Below are 16,890 nucleotides of genomic sequence, written 5' to 3'. Positions count from 1 at the left end.
CAATTGACTTATGTTCATGTGACATGCCGTTCACTCAGCTGAGCCTCAGTAGTCGGAGAAGGCGAAAGTGACGAATTTTTCGTCAAAAGTTAAGTTGTATAGTTCCAGAACTCTTGGGTTGCAGAATATATTCCTATGAACATTTAGTCAATGAGAAACGCTAAATCGAGCGGTTCTTAGATAAAATAATTTTTTTTGTATGTTATGACTTGGCAAATTCGAAACGAAACGACCACGAATTAGTTGTAACATATCAATAAGTCCATAAAATTTCATTACCACACGAGCAATTCCACTGATTTTTTTTGCAATTTCGACTCAGTTCTTCGAGCTGAGCAATGTCTGTGTGTGTATGTGTCAAATAATCTCACTAGGTCTTCTCGGAGATGGCTTAACCGATTTTGGCAAACTTAGATTCAAATGAATGGTCTTACGGTCCCATATGGAATTCCTGAACTTCATCCGGAGCCGACTTCCGGTTCTGGAGTTATAGGGTAAAGTGTGTTAAATATTGTGCACCGTCACATAAACCGGCGAAATAAAAACCGTAGAAAATTTTCTAAACTGGTCTCAAAACTACACAAATCGATAGTCATTATCAGTAGGCAACTGAACGAACCTATTTCGGTTATCCTGGTTCCCGGTCTCCGATTCCGGATGCACCGGAAATAGTGGTCATATATTCCAAAATGGATCTCACTCACTTTTCTCAGCGATGGTTTGACCGATTTCCACTTAGAACTTAGATTCAAACGAAAGGTCTCACGGTCGCATACGTAATTTCGGAATTTCATCCGGATCCGACTTCCGGTCCCGGAGTTATAGGGTAAAGTGAGTTCAATATTGTATACCGTCACTAGAACCGGAGAAACAAAACACGTGAAAATCCCTAACCTGGTCTCAAAACTACACAAATCGATAGCCATTATCAGAAGGCAACTAAACAAAGCGATTTCGGCTATCCTGGTTCCGGAAGCACCGGAAATAGTGGTCATATATTCCAAAATGGATCTCACTCACTTTTCTCAGCGATGGTTTGACCGATTTCCACAAACTTAGATTCAATCAAAACCAAACACCGGCTGGAGATGTAAATAAACCTTTTTCGAAGAATCGATACACGTCCGATTTATCCAGACAATTGGGTGAATTTAAACCTATTGGCAGATCTTCCGGGTTATAGATGATCACCACAAACTTCTGACCGAGCCTGGCTCGAACGGGCGAAGGATAGGTTTTAGTAATGTCGTTCGGCAGAAATTCGATCAAAACGACGGTTCTTCCAACGAAGCACGAGATACGAAAAGTAGTAGTGGAGGCGCTAGAAAGTGCCATAGTAAGAACATTTTCGGACTAGCTGTCGACTTTGAAAAGTACTGCTAAGGGCCGTTGGTTGCTTTTATAAAATTTACTACAGCTCGGTTAACCCTTCAAGTGTCATAGCATATTAAAATGCTAGGGACTAAGCTTATCTGGAACAAATAAAAAACAAATCTCACGATACAAGGGTTATCTTGGTATGAACACTTGTTAGCAGTGTAAATTAAACTCGTTTTCCAAAAGTGCAATTTTATTTAGAATGATTGCGAATGTTTTGCGAAAACGGTGCACTAAAGGTGATATAATGGGTGTTGGCACGCTACGTCATTTTTTACAATGTATTCTCGTGGCAGTTGATAACTGGAAAATAATTCCAGCGACAATCATTATTATCATGTTCGACGTGGAATATATGATATTGTAAGTACCGAGCTTTATTCATATAGTGATGCAATACTATGCGCACTAGTAGCGACGTTATGGATTGCCCAATGAACGTGATATAATCAATTATCGCTAGTTGCGTTTTTCAGACCTCAACTGCAGTGACAATATTGTCATTCAACACATTCGTAGGTGACGCATTTTGTTCTTCGCAGCCTGTTGAAAAGAATTGTCATTTGAGCAATTCCATGCGGAATCGGTTGACTGTTGGCACGAGCTCCTTCGATTTGCATGAAACTTTGCATGTATGTTCGTTATAGCAAATGAAGTATTTTTAGCTGGTCTAGAGATTTTTTCACTCAAGTCTAATTTATGAAAAGGGCGTACGTATTTTGGCCACATTATTTTCAAACAATTGTAAGAAAAAGTTGTAGGTAATAAATTGAACTTTCTAAAAAGGGGACGGGTATAGCGTGATGGGTAAGTCGATGCCCTTTCACGCAGCCCACTTGGGTTCGATTCCCATCCCCGCACATAGGGTCAGAACATTTTTCTGGCCCGAAGAGGCGAATGACCTTAAGGTTAAAACCTCTATAATCGAAACAAAAAAAAAAAAAAACTTTCTAAAAATAATATACAGGGTCCGGCACTCGAAGTGTAACCAATTAAAATTGCCATAAATTCAGTTTGGAAAATTACTTTTACTTAATTCAAAGTACAAAATGTGTAAAAATAATACAAAATTCAGAATCAATTCACTTTTGCTCGATATGATCACCTTTTGCCTTGACTATGGCCTTGAGACGGTCAAAAAACGAATCGCAAGTTGCCGAATGTGACTTGCAGGTATTTAGGCCCACTCGCGGACAATAACTTTTTTCAGCGCCTCGAGACTGGTGTATCTTTTAGTTCGGACTTTGCTCTCCAAAATGGCCCAAAGAGAATAATCCATTGGATTCGCATCTGGTGAATTCGAGAGCCATTGTGTGGACGTGATGAAGTTCGGAACGTTGTTTTTCAGCCATTCTTGGTTCACTCGAGCTTTGTGAGACGGTGCCGAGTCCTGCTGAAACGTCCATGGTCTGCCACCGAAATGTTTGTCTGCCCACGGCTTCAAAGCAACCTCCAGAATACTTTCCCGATAATATGTCGCATTTACCTTGACGCCAGGCTCGATGAAAACGATTGGAGAGCGCCCATCTGCGGTTACAGCGGCCCAAACCATTATCTGTTGCGGGTGCTGCCTCCTGGTGGCCAATCGATGACTCAAATTCTCGTATGAACGGTCGGTCAAGTAAACCCTATCGTTTTGAGAGTTTACGAATTGCTCAATTGGAAAAATTTTCTCGTCTGAAAATACAATGTTCGGAAATTGACCGCTTTCGGCCAAACGGAGCAATTTCTTCGCTCTCTCAAGTCAAGATTTTTTATTCGCGTTCACTTTTGGCAAAATGCTTTCTTGCGCTTGTAAACAATACAACTCCGAACTGTCATTTAGCAAATTTCTAGAGAGCTGATGCCCGTGCGTCAGCTGCGCGAGCGGTCTGAAGTTGGTTACACTTCGAGTGCCGGACCCTGTACATTGAAAAAATTAATTATTTTTGCGAATTTTTTCCAGAGTTATCGTTCAACAAAATAAATTCAAATGTTTTGCATGATAAAAAGCATCATTCGAACAACATTTTGTATTTTTTTCCTGAAAAATATTGAGAAATAAGTCGGTGAAGAGGCATTTTTGGAGAACGCTTCTTAAAAATCATGATTTGTGCTGTCCACTATATCTCTGCGCAGACTAATCAGAAGTGAACAAATGAACGCAGCATAATTAGAGTAGCAGTTTTTCTAGACCCCAACGTTTCTGTTTGATTTTTTCTAATTTTTAAAATTTTTGGTGGTTGTTCAAAGTGAAAACTACGATTTTTCACGAAAAAATCCACCATTTTGTAGCTCCTCTTCAAAGTAACAAACAACGAAAAGAAAAACGTTGGAGTCTAATTTTTATATGTTAAAAGTTTGTGCAAAATTTGAAAAAAATTGGTGCAGTAGTTTTCGAGTGATGATAGACACGGACTTTCAAAACCTGCTTCCGAGGAAAACGCGTTTAAAGTTTTTTTGTCTATAAAATCAATGGAAACAATCACTCCAGGGAGCCCGTAGGGTCTAACATTTTCAAAAAATCATATTGTTTCTTCTATAATTTATTATAACGAAACATTTCAAGAATGTTTAATTAAGTTTTGAAGTCAATCGAAGTAGAAATCTTGGGTCTGTGCGCCGAGCTATTGCTTCTTCGCAGAATGAGATAGCCATGATAAAGGTCCATAACTTCCAGAGTTTCGTTCCAATAAACTTGAAAAAAATTTTTTAAATTTTTTTTTTGCTTTCGAGGAAAACGCGTTTAAAGTTTTTTGTCTATAAAATCAATGGAAACAATCACTCCAGGGAGCCCGTAGGGTCTAACATTTTCAAAAAATCATATTGTTTCTTCTATAATTTATTATAACGAAACATTTCAAGAATGTTTTATTAAGTTTTGAAGTCAATCGAAGTAGAAATCTTGGGTCTGTGCGCCGAGCTATTGCTTCTTCGCAGAATGAGATAGCCATAGATAAAGGTCCATAACTTCCAGAGTTTCGTTCCAATAAACTTGAAAATTTTACAGAATATTCTTAAAATGTTTTACTATAACAAAATATAAAAAAAATATTAAATGATTTTTCAAATGTGTTATATATGATAGCATGATTCAGGCGCGGCAACTATGGGGGGGCAAAGCACTTTTTGCCCCCCCCCCCCCCTCCAAAGATTTATTGGAGGGGTCATGCCCCCCCATGTTTTGTGCAACTGGAATAATTATTAGAAAATTCGCTACAAATATCTTATGATATAACACTTTTTCTGTTATCCCTGTGATTCGTTTCCGTAATCCTTCACATTTCTCTACCCAAGTAGCAAATGTAACTTATTGAAATTTCAAGAGGTTCTACAATTGTTTTAGAATTGTTTTTTTTATGTTAGATAAGTTCAGAAAGATATTCAAATATATTAAAATCGGTTGTGCAACTTATCACTGATAAGTTTTACAATACTACCCAAAAAATTACTATAGAACAATTTAAGATACATCTGAAACAATTGTGCAGCAAATCACAAACTTGCGCACGTTGCACTAGCAGTTATAGTAGCTCTGCAAAAATGTTCACATCGTCATGTAAAAACGAAGTAACTAAAACAATTGTTCAACTTATCAAAAATTTTCCAAATGACTGTCATAATTGTATCCGACTCAATATATGCCGAAATGGCTGTATATCTCTTGTGAAGAAAAAAAAATAGCGAAATTATGCTCTCCGCAAGGCAAAAAATGACAAGCCGAATTGAAAACCTCACAGTAAAGACTATTTTGCAGGCTTGGTCGATTTTTGGCAGTCTCATGAAATTTTAGCTCAGTGTGTACAGTTTCCTTCATTTTTAGAAACACAATTCGAAACTGTTGTACCCAATGTTGCAAATATTCTTCGTGTAACTAATTCATTCACGCATCCTTGCTGTGATTATACTGCCTTCGAATATGCCAGTCTCGAACAACGTTGAACTATTCACTGCTCGAAAGAGAGAAGGGTGCAAAAGGAATAAGCAATAATCGTAGAGAACCCGAATATACTAATCCATTCTTCGCTGCTGGTATACACCGTGCATGTTCGTTTTATACATTCGTTTGTCATTAGCAGCCCTTACACGTGACAATATTATTGTCAATCCAAAGTATTGTCAATACCGTCAATCCAATTGGCTTGGTAACTTGAGTCCGCGTTTTTCGAAAAAATCATGCGTTTGGAGCTTTAAATATTGCAACTGAATATAGTAACATTGAGAGAAACGGTCATTGTACATATTTAACTGTTTCCTCTCTGGAGAGAAAGTATTGTAGGATTGATGAGCAGGTTTGATTTTTTGACAATATTTTCGTCAATCCAATGAAGTTTCCATTACACGATCAAAAGTATTGTCAATACTCCTTGTATTGACAATAATATTGTCTCGTGTAAGGGCAGCTATTCGTTCATTTATTTTATTCTTCGAATTGGTTCGAATAGCGTCACGGCGAAGATCGTTGGTTTCCATTCTTCGCGAAGCATTTTTCATCTAATAAATTCATCATATCTCGTTCGATAGCAGTTGTTGGCGATAAAAAAATTGTATCTGCGTTTCGTGAAATCTTTTATTTAAGAGTTACAAAATTTCTAGAAAAGGGAAGGATTTTTATGTAAATTCGTATTTATAAATAGGAATAACTTACTGCAGTGTATTTTCTCTATCGACCAACAATTCAACGAAGAACTGGCTTGATTACTATTCCTGAACCTTAGTCTTTAAGTTTTAGTTCAACACGATTAGGTTAAGTTTTAAATTATATAGTTTTAAGTAGATCAAAATTCAATTTTTTCCGGCTTGAAAGCGTGCACTTTTACTTTTCATTTCTTCTTCTTTTACTTTTCGTTTTCTTCTTCCCGTCTTTCGTCAACATCCTTTGACATTTCGACAGCCGATCCTCCTGTCAGTCGACGGGTGTGGACGGCGTTTCTTCTGGTATTTTTACGCAGGGGTGGACTGGAGCCGTCGATCGACGTTGCGTTCTTAACACTCCCCTCTTCAATGCATCGAAGATCCTTCTGAGATGTATTCTCTCGTACGTCAACGTCGAGAACCGCGAGCTTGACGGCCGGCCGCTCGTATACCCTATTGGTGGTTTGCACGGTTGCCGACCTAACTTGTCCGTCTGATGCTACTTTGGTCGCTATGACACGTCCTTTTGGCCAACAGTTGCGAGGGAACCTCTCGTCGACGATAACCACAATGTCGTTGATTTTAATCGGTTTTACTTCCTCGATCCATTTCGCCCTGCGAGTCAGAGAGGGAAGATAGTCGCGTAACCATTGCTTCCAAAACTGGTTCGCTACACTCTGCGATAGACGCCAATTTTGCTTCAGTCGCGCAGGATTATCGTCGAAGCAGGTCCAAGGAAGCAGTCCGTTGGACGACCCAATGATGAAATGGTTGGGAGTTAGAACTGGAGATTGGTCATTGTCAAGCGGGATTTCAGTTAACGGCCTTGAGTTAACGATGTGCTCCACTTCAATCAGTATGTTCCGTAGTGTTTCATCTGTTGGCGAACGATTTGGGAGTAACCTGTCTAGATTTTGCTTGACCGTGCGTATTAGTCTCTCCCACGCTCCACCCATATGAGGCGACATGGGCGGAATGAAGCTCCATGTTGTGTGGGATGTGACGAATACAGCTGATATCTTATCGTGGTCTAACTGGTCGAACTGCGTCCTCAATTCTTTATTAGCGCCCACAAAGTTTGTACCGCGGTCGCTATAAATAGCATTTGGAATTCCTCTTCTAGCAATCACGTTGCGTAGAGCCATAATACACGAGTCAGTAGTGAGTGAGTGAGCGACTTCCAAATGGATGGCCCGTACAGTCAAGCAAGTGGCTATAACCCCCCAGCGTTTTTCCGATCGGCGACCGACAGATACTGTCATTGGCCCAAAGTAATCCACCCCCATGTGACTAAAAGGTCGACTGTAGGCAGCGAGGCGTGACGGTGGCAGGTCGCTCATCAAAGGCGCTAGCGGCCGAGCGCGTTCGTTTTTACAGAATTGACAACTGTTGCGGATCGATTTGTAGACGACTTTCAATCGAGGAATGTAGTAATGCTGTCTCAGCTCATTTATCGCGGTCGCATGGTTTTGATGAAGAAATCGCTCGTGGACATTCTTTATTAGCAATTTGGTTACGCCATGACTTCTAGGAAGGATGATTGGGTTTGCGACACTGCTGCTGATAAACTGGCAAGCACCCGTTCGTCCTTGGTGTCTTAGAATGCTGGAATATGGTTCATCACATACACATAAGACTATGGTAATAGTGCGGGGGGAAACATCTTAATTTGCATGTTTCAAAGACAGCACGAACGATCATCGCGAATTAGGTTTGGCGATGATCGCTGTATGAATATTCGTTCGATATTCGCGTTAAGTCATTCGGGGGTATGTCCAATGCGAATAACAACTGCAAGGAATAGATATTCGTGCAAGTAACGAAGCAGCGTCGGCTTCGTTCGCGCCCGAATATACGGACAAGTCCGAATACCAGAACGATTATCGAACAAAGGCGAAGGAAAGCGAGCGATGATCATAGACATTCGTTGTATTTTTGATATTCGAGCAACATTGGTTGTACCAGATTTATCTACTTGAAATGAATGCAAAACTTGTCGACAAGTGAATATTGTCATAAAAGTTAGAGAACTACAGCATTACATATGCAATGAAAACAAAAAACAATGAAATAATTTGTATCCGTTTTTTTCTCACGAAAAAAACGAACATACCTGACATCACTTTTTAAAGATATTGAAAGAAAAGTTAAGTTCATCATAGTCACACTCCTAGTTATATTTTACCGCTTGAGCAACTTCTTTTTGCAACTAAAGCATACCTACAGTGCGTATCACAAAAGTCGGGTTCACTAAGATGAATGACTTAACTGTATTCTGTTTAAGTCAACTAGTTTGATAAAAATAAAAACAACTATTTTGATAAAAATAAAAACAAAAATTTATCTTTTCAATATTTGCATGTTTTTATTTTCTTTTATTTAGGTGAAATGAATCATTATGTTGGGTGAACCATTTTCTTTTCAACACACTGTTACCCTCGATGCCATATTGGAAAATATTGAAGAAAAATTCATTTCAAGTTTATTCAGATTATTTGAAACATCAATATGATTGAAATCATCTGAAAAGGTTTATGAATGTTTGATAGCTTTCTTATACATATTTTGACAACTATTCCGATCATATTCATTGAAAAGAATAGATTGTCATTTTCATAGAAATTGATGTGCAATCATCAAAACACGTACATTCAAAGGCGCATGAAAATTTCAGGCGTGCGAAGACATGTTTCACCATAAAAATGCAGTTCGTTGTCGATTTTCTATTTACTAAAAGATAAAAGATCAATTCTACAGTATGTAGTATTACCATTTATTTATGTGCATAATATTTTTAAAGTTTGTGTTACGGGCAGTTGTTTTGAAAATCAAATGTGAAACTTATTCATTAGAGATTATGTTTGCTATTTTTTTGTAAACATCAATTCAATTCTTGTTTACATTACGTAGTAGTTTCCATGAGTTTCACAATCGTTTTTTCGCTGATTTAATTGCAGCATTTGTAATGGGATCGATGCATGGGTTTTTGTATCAGTTGCACAATAATTGTGAATAAATGTTCGTAACAACGAAAGAACTTAAAGATATGTTGCACAACACAGAAAAATTGCGCTTTTTCCATAACACAACAGTTACTAGAATAGTAATATACACTAATTTGATAAATTACACAATCAGTAGAAAAATACAGGACAGCAACTTAACGTGCTACTTGGGAACTAAGTTACTAAAATTTTTAAACTAATTTACTACAATGTGAAATGTGCCATATTTTACCACTTTCGAATTTTGGTTATTCTTTATTTATTTACTTGGTTGCTTTTTAATTGCTCTAACCTCTCCGTTTCCTTTATAAAAATGCTTTATATAATGCAAAGTTCAATGACCCCCCCCCAATGTTCACGGAACTTGCCGCCCCTGGTATGATTGATATGAAAAAGGCATCATTACACCACTAGGTGGATTGAAACAGTTTTTTTATACTGTTTCCAAGCATAAGACAGTCACTGCCATTTCATACACGAAGTATCAGGAGCGCAGCTTTTGCCTTTCTAATATGACGCAAAGGCAAGAAATCTTACAGAAGAGACAATAAGTTTTGCGCTCCTATTACTTATAACTATATTACAATTCTGGTTCATGCTAAACGGGGTTAATTGTTTGATAGAAAAAATGCATCCAAATTCTGGAAGTCACAGCATTTACTTTGCTTTTCTCACTGAACCGCTTCCTTCTAACGGGAGTGCGGAGAAACAAAACACGTTAGGATACACAAAAAACCGTCTGCATTGGGAAGCAAGACTTTCTTGTGCATGTTCCCCTACATCTTATGAGAATCGACATAAAACAAATTTTAAAGTTAAGCCTTGTTGGCGACTGTCTCTCGAAAGTGTTTGAATTTTGAACGAGCTACTGTTGATTGTGGCTAGCCATTCTAAAATTGAAAAGAGTAGAACAGCTATCGATGAGAGCATACAGCGACATTCACGAGAAAAAATGTCATGAGACCTATGACATTTTTCATCTGCTGCAGTCGTGGCGAAATACAACCGGCGACTGCAGTCATTTGCGCGGTTTGACTGTCTGCTGTTTTGTGTCATTCTCCAGTACCGTTCGCAACCCTGGTTTGGTTTATTGAAATAGAAGATAATGCTCAGTACGCGGTACATACCAGGCATGTCCAAACACTGCGTATTGATGAAAAAAGAATGAATCATTCAAACGCATTTTTCGTCATTCCGTGGCGGTATAGGCGATTATAGCGCAAGCAACGTATAAGACAAAATCGGCATCACTCGACTTCGGTGTTTGCGAAGTCAGGGACATTCGACTTTAGTGATGCCCGAAAATCCAAACACCGTTGCTTGGCAATTACACGACCACCGCTACGGGTGCTTTTTCTGCTGCGTTCGGTTTTTGTTTTTCAACACGGACACAAAGCGTAGCATTCAATACTTTTGGTGGTGTGCTCATGAGTGAAAGTGAGTACCGTGCAGAACGGATCCGTGTTTTTGCCATGCCTGCGTACATACACATGTGCTTTGCAGTTGGATTTTGTTCTTCAAGTGGATATTAAGTTACCACTGGAATTCTTTTGTTTTGGTGATAAGCTTCGTTCATACGGTTGAAACAATCACTTTTATTTAACATTTTATTTAAATCACTTCCACATTCGCATACGGTCGAACCAACTTCTGAACTAGCGTTCCTACTCCATGGAAAATATCTTCAAAAGACTTTGTAAGACCAGCGCCCTATGCCTTTAACCGTCAATCCGAGACGAAATTCACAACTCACTGAAAATGATCTAAATGACAAAGTGTTCTGAGAATGCATACCAATTAATTCATTCAACTATTGTTTATGTCAGATTTGTCGTATTGAAAGAAGTATTGCGATAACTCAAAACTTATCGAGCAACCCTTGTAACATGTTTTTTAAAACTACTAACGAACCTGAGGAAATCTCATACTAATCACAGTTTCTCATATTAACAAAATGAGCAAACTGATTAATTTAATTGCAGTTGAAAATGGCATTTTCTGATAAAAATCGATTCTCGTAATAGCAAATTGTACGACAGAAAGAGTGAATCAAATTTATGCAATTTGCGATCAGAACGTGGTCGATTAGATCCAAATTGCAGGCCGGCCAACAATAGACTTCCGAGTAATGGGTGTTATTCCAGCGATAATTGTTTCGTTTGAAATTGCTAATTGGCGGAACAAAATATATGCAATCGAGTTACATCAGCATTCCAGCTACTTTCCAGTTTGAGCCAAGAGCTGCATCGACCGGGCGAGGAATGAATTGCATAACTACATCACGTCCTAGCAAATCTAGGTCTTAACGCAGGCAAGTGAATGTCAATTTGGTCAAAGATGTTCAACTGTTTTTTTTGTTCTTTAAGTTATTTCATAAATAAATTGTAACCGTCATAATGTCTCATATCACTATTGGTAATAAATGATTGGTTATGTTAGTTCTTAATGAATCGTTAGTTGGTGAAAATAAACAATCAATCACATAGCTACGAACAGTTCATTAACTTCTAGCAAAGCTTAACCATTTGAAACGATGAGTATTCAGCTTTTCGATCACATGACCACATTACAACAAAAAATGAAACGTCATAAATCTTACTTCTCGCTTAAAACAGAGTAGCCATGCACTTGTCATGGTCCGGACAGGTACGGTTGTGTCTTGCAAATTCTATAACGTGGTCATGAGTAATTCTTGTCATAAGAGACAATACGCAACTCGTGTTACGTGTGTTTATTGCGTTTGAATGGAGGAAAAGCGCAACCGATTTTATGACATAGATGGAAGAATCAAATTAACGTATAATATTTCAAGCATGGTAGCAGTTCACGGATAGCTGTCAACTAAACTTAAACTTGGCAAGCAGCCAGTACCGGTTTACACATTCTAATCTTAAATATATTCGAAGGTTTATGATTCTAGAGTTCGAGGGAAAATTGGTAAACCCAGCGCGAAGGTTTATCGTTAATATAAACTAGTCAGTCAGGGTTTAGATACTGCTCTAGAACGGTAGTTGCTCCCGTAGGTGGGAAGCGATATTAATTAATGTTCCATACATACAACCTGAAATAATTTTGTATGGGAAGGACTTTACTCTCTAATGTTCAATAATGGATCATTCAAATTTACGTACACCCGAAATGAAAGATTATTTCAAACTTCAGTATGGTAAACCATTCGTTTTGCACAGTTGGAGATAATAATTCGACTCAAGACTGATTTTTTAACAGAGTGGATATATTTTTCAACAAATCGTTGTAGCTAGGAAACTGTAGATTGTGCACGAATGTCACAAGGTTGTGAGAGTCTTGGACAATTCTTTACACAAACTCTCGATGTGAATATGATTAATTTTTTTTCAACAAAGACCCGAATTTCATGTCCGGATTCTTCAGAACAGGTATGGGTAATAAATATACACATATTAGCTACGTTTTCACAAAGTTGATTTATTCAGCTTCCTCACCAGCTAAATGCTTGTTCATTCGATGACTTTTAGGAGCTCATTGGCAGACTGTGATCGATTTCGTAAATCTTTAAAACTCTGTGCAGTATATTGCGAATCTGTTTAACACAGATTAATCAGTGAACCTGACGAAAAAGTGAAACGTGAAAAAGGTCATTTAAGCAGGCACAGAAAGCAGCTAAACTGCTATCTTCCTTGCTCTTCCTTGAGTACTATGGCTCTTCAATTTCTACATTCATTTAACAGGAAAGGTCTTCAAAAATGACAAGGATATGAAGAAAGAGTGGAAGAAAGTGTGCAAGAAAGCTGGTGCAAGTGTTGCGCAGAATTTGATGTTAAGTCCAAGGTGCGGTAATTCACCCTAGGCAGACCCTGTCTGCTTGGAGCGATCTCAATCTTCAGTTCAGCAACGCCATCGCACGGCGTCTCATTCAACATGTCATGTCAATTGTATGGGTGCGCAGTGCTGCTATTTTGGCGCGTACGAATTTGACATTTCTCTCCCCTACTTCTATGTACGTGATTCGATGCGGACTCGCCTGAGGGCGCCATGGTCGCAAAAAAGGATGTTGCCAAAGATTTGTTCGGGAAATGCGAGAGCTGGATATCTTGTTAATATGATGTCTTTGCCCTGCCCTGCCCTAATATGCGTTTGTTTATTCTCTGAAAGTTTCAAAAATATTCGACTTAAAATGAGCTATCATTTTTGACTGTTTCATTTTGCTCGAGTACAGTCCTTAGTGTCAGTGAACTGTCACGAAGGTCGAGGTTGGCTGCGACGATGAAATACCTTATTAAATCGATAAAAGCTTTGAGCTTTAAAAATATTACCACAACAGGCTCCTTCGATTTCGTTTATGATGTATTGAACTCGAAAAACTCAATTGGTTCGCAGGGCTCTCAGATTAGTTGATTAGTTTCACAATTGGAAACGTCAAGGTGCTCACAGAAATTTCCTAATTATTAAGAGAAGCAATTTAAGCAGTTCTTTCTAGTTGAATAACCAAATCATTTACAAGAAGGAACCCATTATGCCATCACTGCTAAAACTGGCTTTTCAATTGATATCCGGACTCAGTTTGTCAAGATTGCAAAATGTCTGTGCGTGTATGTGACCAAAATGTGCCCTCAATTTTCTCGAACATGGGTGATCCGATTTACAGAAACTTATGGCGTTTTCATTTTTAATTTGCACTATAACCGGTGCAGTGCTACACGAAGGCATGAATAAACCAACAAAAATGATGAAAAATAAACAGTAACCCTTGACTACAATAAACAATTCCATTGCAAAGAGCTACACCGCACTTTTGATGAGTGTTACACCAGTGCACTATGGTTTGAAACGGGAAATTAGCGTGACAAAAATATTTTCGCTATTAAATATTGTTTTTTGTGGTTGGTGTCTTCACAAAAGTTGTTTGTTATCAAATGGCGCTCCTTTTGATATAAAATATTACTAGGGTGGTCCTTATTTAGATTGAAATCTGAAATCTAACTTTTTTAATCGAGCTCAAAAATGATTTTATTGTACAATAAAGTTATAGGAAATTTTATTTTGAGCAACTTTGCTGAGAAAAGCACCTCTCTAGCTTTTCATTTGACCGAGTTACATCAATTGTTCCGGGTTAGAGTATGGTAGCTCATGAAAAATCGATTTTTGCCTTTCTCATATAGAAAGGCTATGCAATCACTGTGAAAATCGACTTTTTAACCGAGGTCCGGAGGGCCGAATGTCATATACCATTCGACTCAGCTCGACGAACTGAGCAAATGTCTGTGTGTGTATGTGTGTGTGTATGTAACAAAAATATGCACTCACTTTTCTCCAAGATGGATAAACCGATTTTCACAAACGAAGATTCAAATGAAAGGTCTCATAATCCCATAGCCTGCTATTGAATTTCTTTCCGATCCGGATTCCGGTTCCGGAGATATAGGATGATATGTACCAAAAAAATGAAAAAAAATGCACTCACTTTTTTCAGAGATGGCTGAACCGATTTTCACAAACTAAGATTCAAATAAAAGGTATTATGGTCCCATAGCTTGCTATTGAATTTCATTTGAATGTGACTTCCGGTTCCGGAGTTATATGGTAATATGTAAACATTTGAGAAAAAGTTTGCACTCAACTATCGCTGGAACAACTCAACCGATTTCCGCAAACTAAGATTCAAATGAAAGGTCTTATAATATCCTACAAATTTGTAGAACATTTTATCTGGATCCAACTTCCGGTTCCGGAACTGAAGCGTGATAAGTCGAAAACTACCAATTTTATTAGTATTTTTCCACGAACGATGGTTAAAAATAGGTACAAATACCATAAAACTTTCAGATAAATTCTTCTAGTTTGCGGAGCTTGTTAGTTTGTGGGTATGAAAACTGAATTCGGTACTACTGGTCCCCTCTTTTCCTGTTCCGAGAGCACCGAAAGTGGAGAAGAAAAACTCCTAAAACTAAATTCACTTCAATTTCTCTGGGATGCTCGAACCGATTTTCACAAATCTTGATGTGAATAAAAGTTCATACTGTCTTTAAAGCTACTATGAAATTTCATCCGGATCCGACTTCCGGTTCCGCAGTTACAGGGCGATGAGCGTCAAAGTTTTCAAATCGCCATATAGAGCGACAATATGTAAAACACCGAAAGAAGAAGAACATACGTAACGAAAAAGGCGTGCTTTGTTGTGTAGTGATGTCAATATTAATAATAATAATAATAATAATAATAATAATAATAATAATAATAATAATAATAATAATAATAATAATAATAATAATAATAATAATAATAATAATAATAATAATAATAATAATAATAATAATAATAATAATAATAATAATAATAATAATAATAATAATAATAATAATAATAATAATAATAATAATAATAATAATAATAATAATAATAATAATAATAATAATAATAATAATAATAATAATAATAATAATAATAATAATAATAATAATAATAATAATAATAATAATAATAATAATAATAATAATAATAAACTGTTCCAATTAGTAGGTCATATTTGTTGGTAGCAAACGAACCAACTTCGGCTATTCCGTTCATCTGAATCCGGTTTCGGAAGAATTGGAAATAGTGATTAAAACAGCAAAAAGGTTCTCACTCACTTTTCTTGGAGATGGCCAAATCGATTTTCACAAACTTATTCTTTTATTTGTTGTGGATACTACTTTCGGTTCCGGAACTACAGGTTGAACAGAATTTGTAGAGTTTGTGAGGTTAGGTCCGAACAAATTTTCCTACTTCTATTCAATAACAATTGTTTTTGCGAATTTCACGGTTATATATATGATGTAATGAGTAATATGAGAAAGGCATCATTACACCACTAGGTGGATCATTTAAATTAGTTTTAAAAATACCTTGAAAAAACTCAAAAACATTGCATAACTCTAAAACGCCTTAACGTATTAACATACTTCCTTTAGCAAAATAATAGTATCAAGTTAGCCCTACAAGTGTTTCATACATTGTCCATTCGAGAAATGAGACACACAAAAACTACAGCCGAAAATAGATTTTTTGCTGAACAATTTTAATTAATTTATTACCAAAATAACTGATTCAATTGATTTTGATTCCGTTATCGTAATGATCGTATAGTTAATATTCAAAATAAAACATAAGACAACAGTTGATTACGGTTTGGTATGTATTGAATAAATTAAGCAATGAATTATTCTAATTATTATCTAAAACTAAACATTTTGCTTGATCGGGTAAGTCTTCTGAACTTCTCCTATTTTATTTGTTCGACAATGCCAAGATAGGGTCTGAAGATAACAGCAGCCTTTTAAAAACACCTTCAATGTTCGCGATTCTGCTGAATATTTTAGCATGGTGCTCTCTGAAGTTCCGGATACTTTTATTTCGAGCTCCTGAGCTTCTTCACTAAGCATACCAATAGGTAAAATTGCGTGTCTAATTATCGTGGCTCCATGTATCAACAATTTATGAGCAGTTGGTGATAGTGGATACCAGCCATACAACGATACATACAACGTAACTTTGGAATTCGTCGAAGTTTATCTTATCGGCTATTGATTACACTGAGAATAACGTGAAATCCTTCCAACAGTGTTTCATCAAGGCCTGGTATATCTGCTGTTTCTTTCCACTTCTTGAAAAATTTCCGGGCCGTGTTTCCGTCGTTGGAATTACCTCCTGATGGCAATGGCTCACCGATACGTAGGCCCAAATGTTCTATAAACGCAGTTTTTATATTTGTATCCCTTCCCTTCACGGTCTTGTTCAGTTTGCTAACACGCCAGGTGGGGGTTTTCATACGCAGTTCTTGAATGATGTACTGTGAAATGTCCTTATTACTTCTACCAGCAATCATAAAATCCGTTAGCTTTTTGTAAGACAAAGCACTTCCTGAAACCCAAGTAAA

At 37.2% G+C, this 16,890-nt stretch overlaps 1 protein-coding gene across 1 annotated transcript; it reads right to left on the bottom strand.

The window, feature by feature from the left end:
• Positions 1-6,194: 6,194 nt before the first annotated feature.
• Positions 6,195-7,277, bottom strand: LOC131428730 (uncharacterized). Its single transcript, XM_058592776.1, has one exon. The coding sequence runs from the start codon at positions 7,275-7,277 to the stop codon at positions 6,195-6,197; it is 1,083 nt and encodes a 360-aa protein (XP_058448759.1).
• Between the last annotated feature and the right edge of the window lie 9,613 nt (positions 7,278-16,890).

Source organism: Malaya genurostris, chromosome 2 (assembly GCF_030247185.1).
Source record: "Malaya genurostris strain Urasoe2022 chromosome 2, Malgen_1.1, whole genome shotgun sequence".
NCBI lineage: Eukaryota > Metazoa > Arthropoda > Insecta > Diptera > Culicidae > Malaya > Malaya genurostris.
This window is presented reverse-complemented; position numbering and strand designations above follow the sequence as displayed.

Excerpts from the sequence above, each read along its gene's own strand:
- LOC131428730 (XM_058592776.1), bottom strand. The coding sequence starts at position 7,277 with ATGGGGGTGGATTACTTTGGGCCAATGACAGTATCTGTCGGTCGCCGA.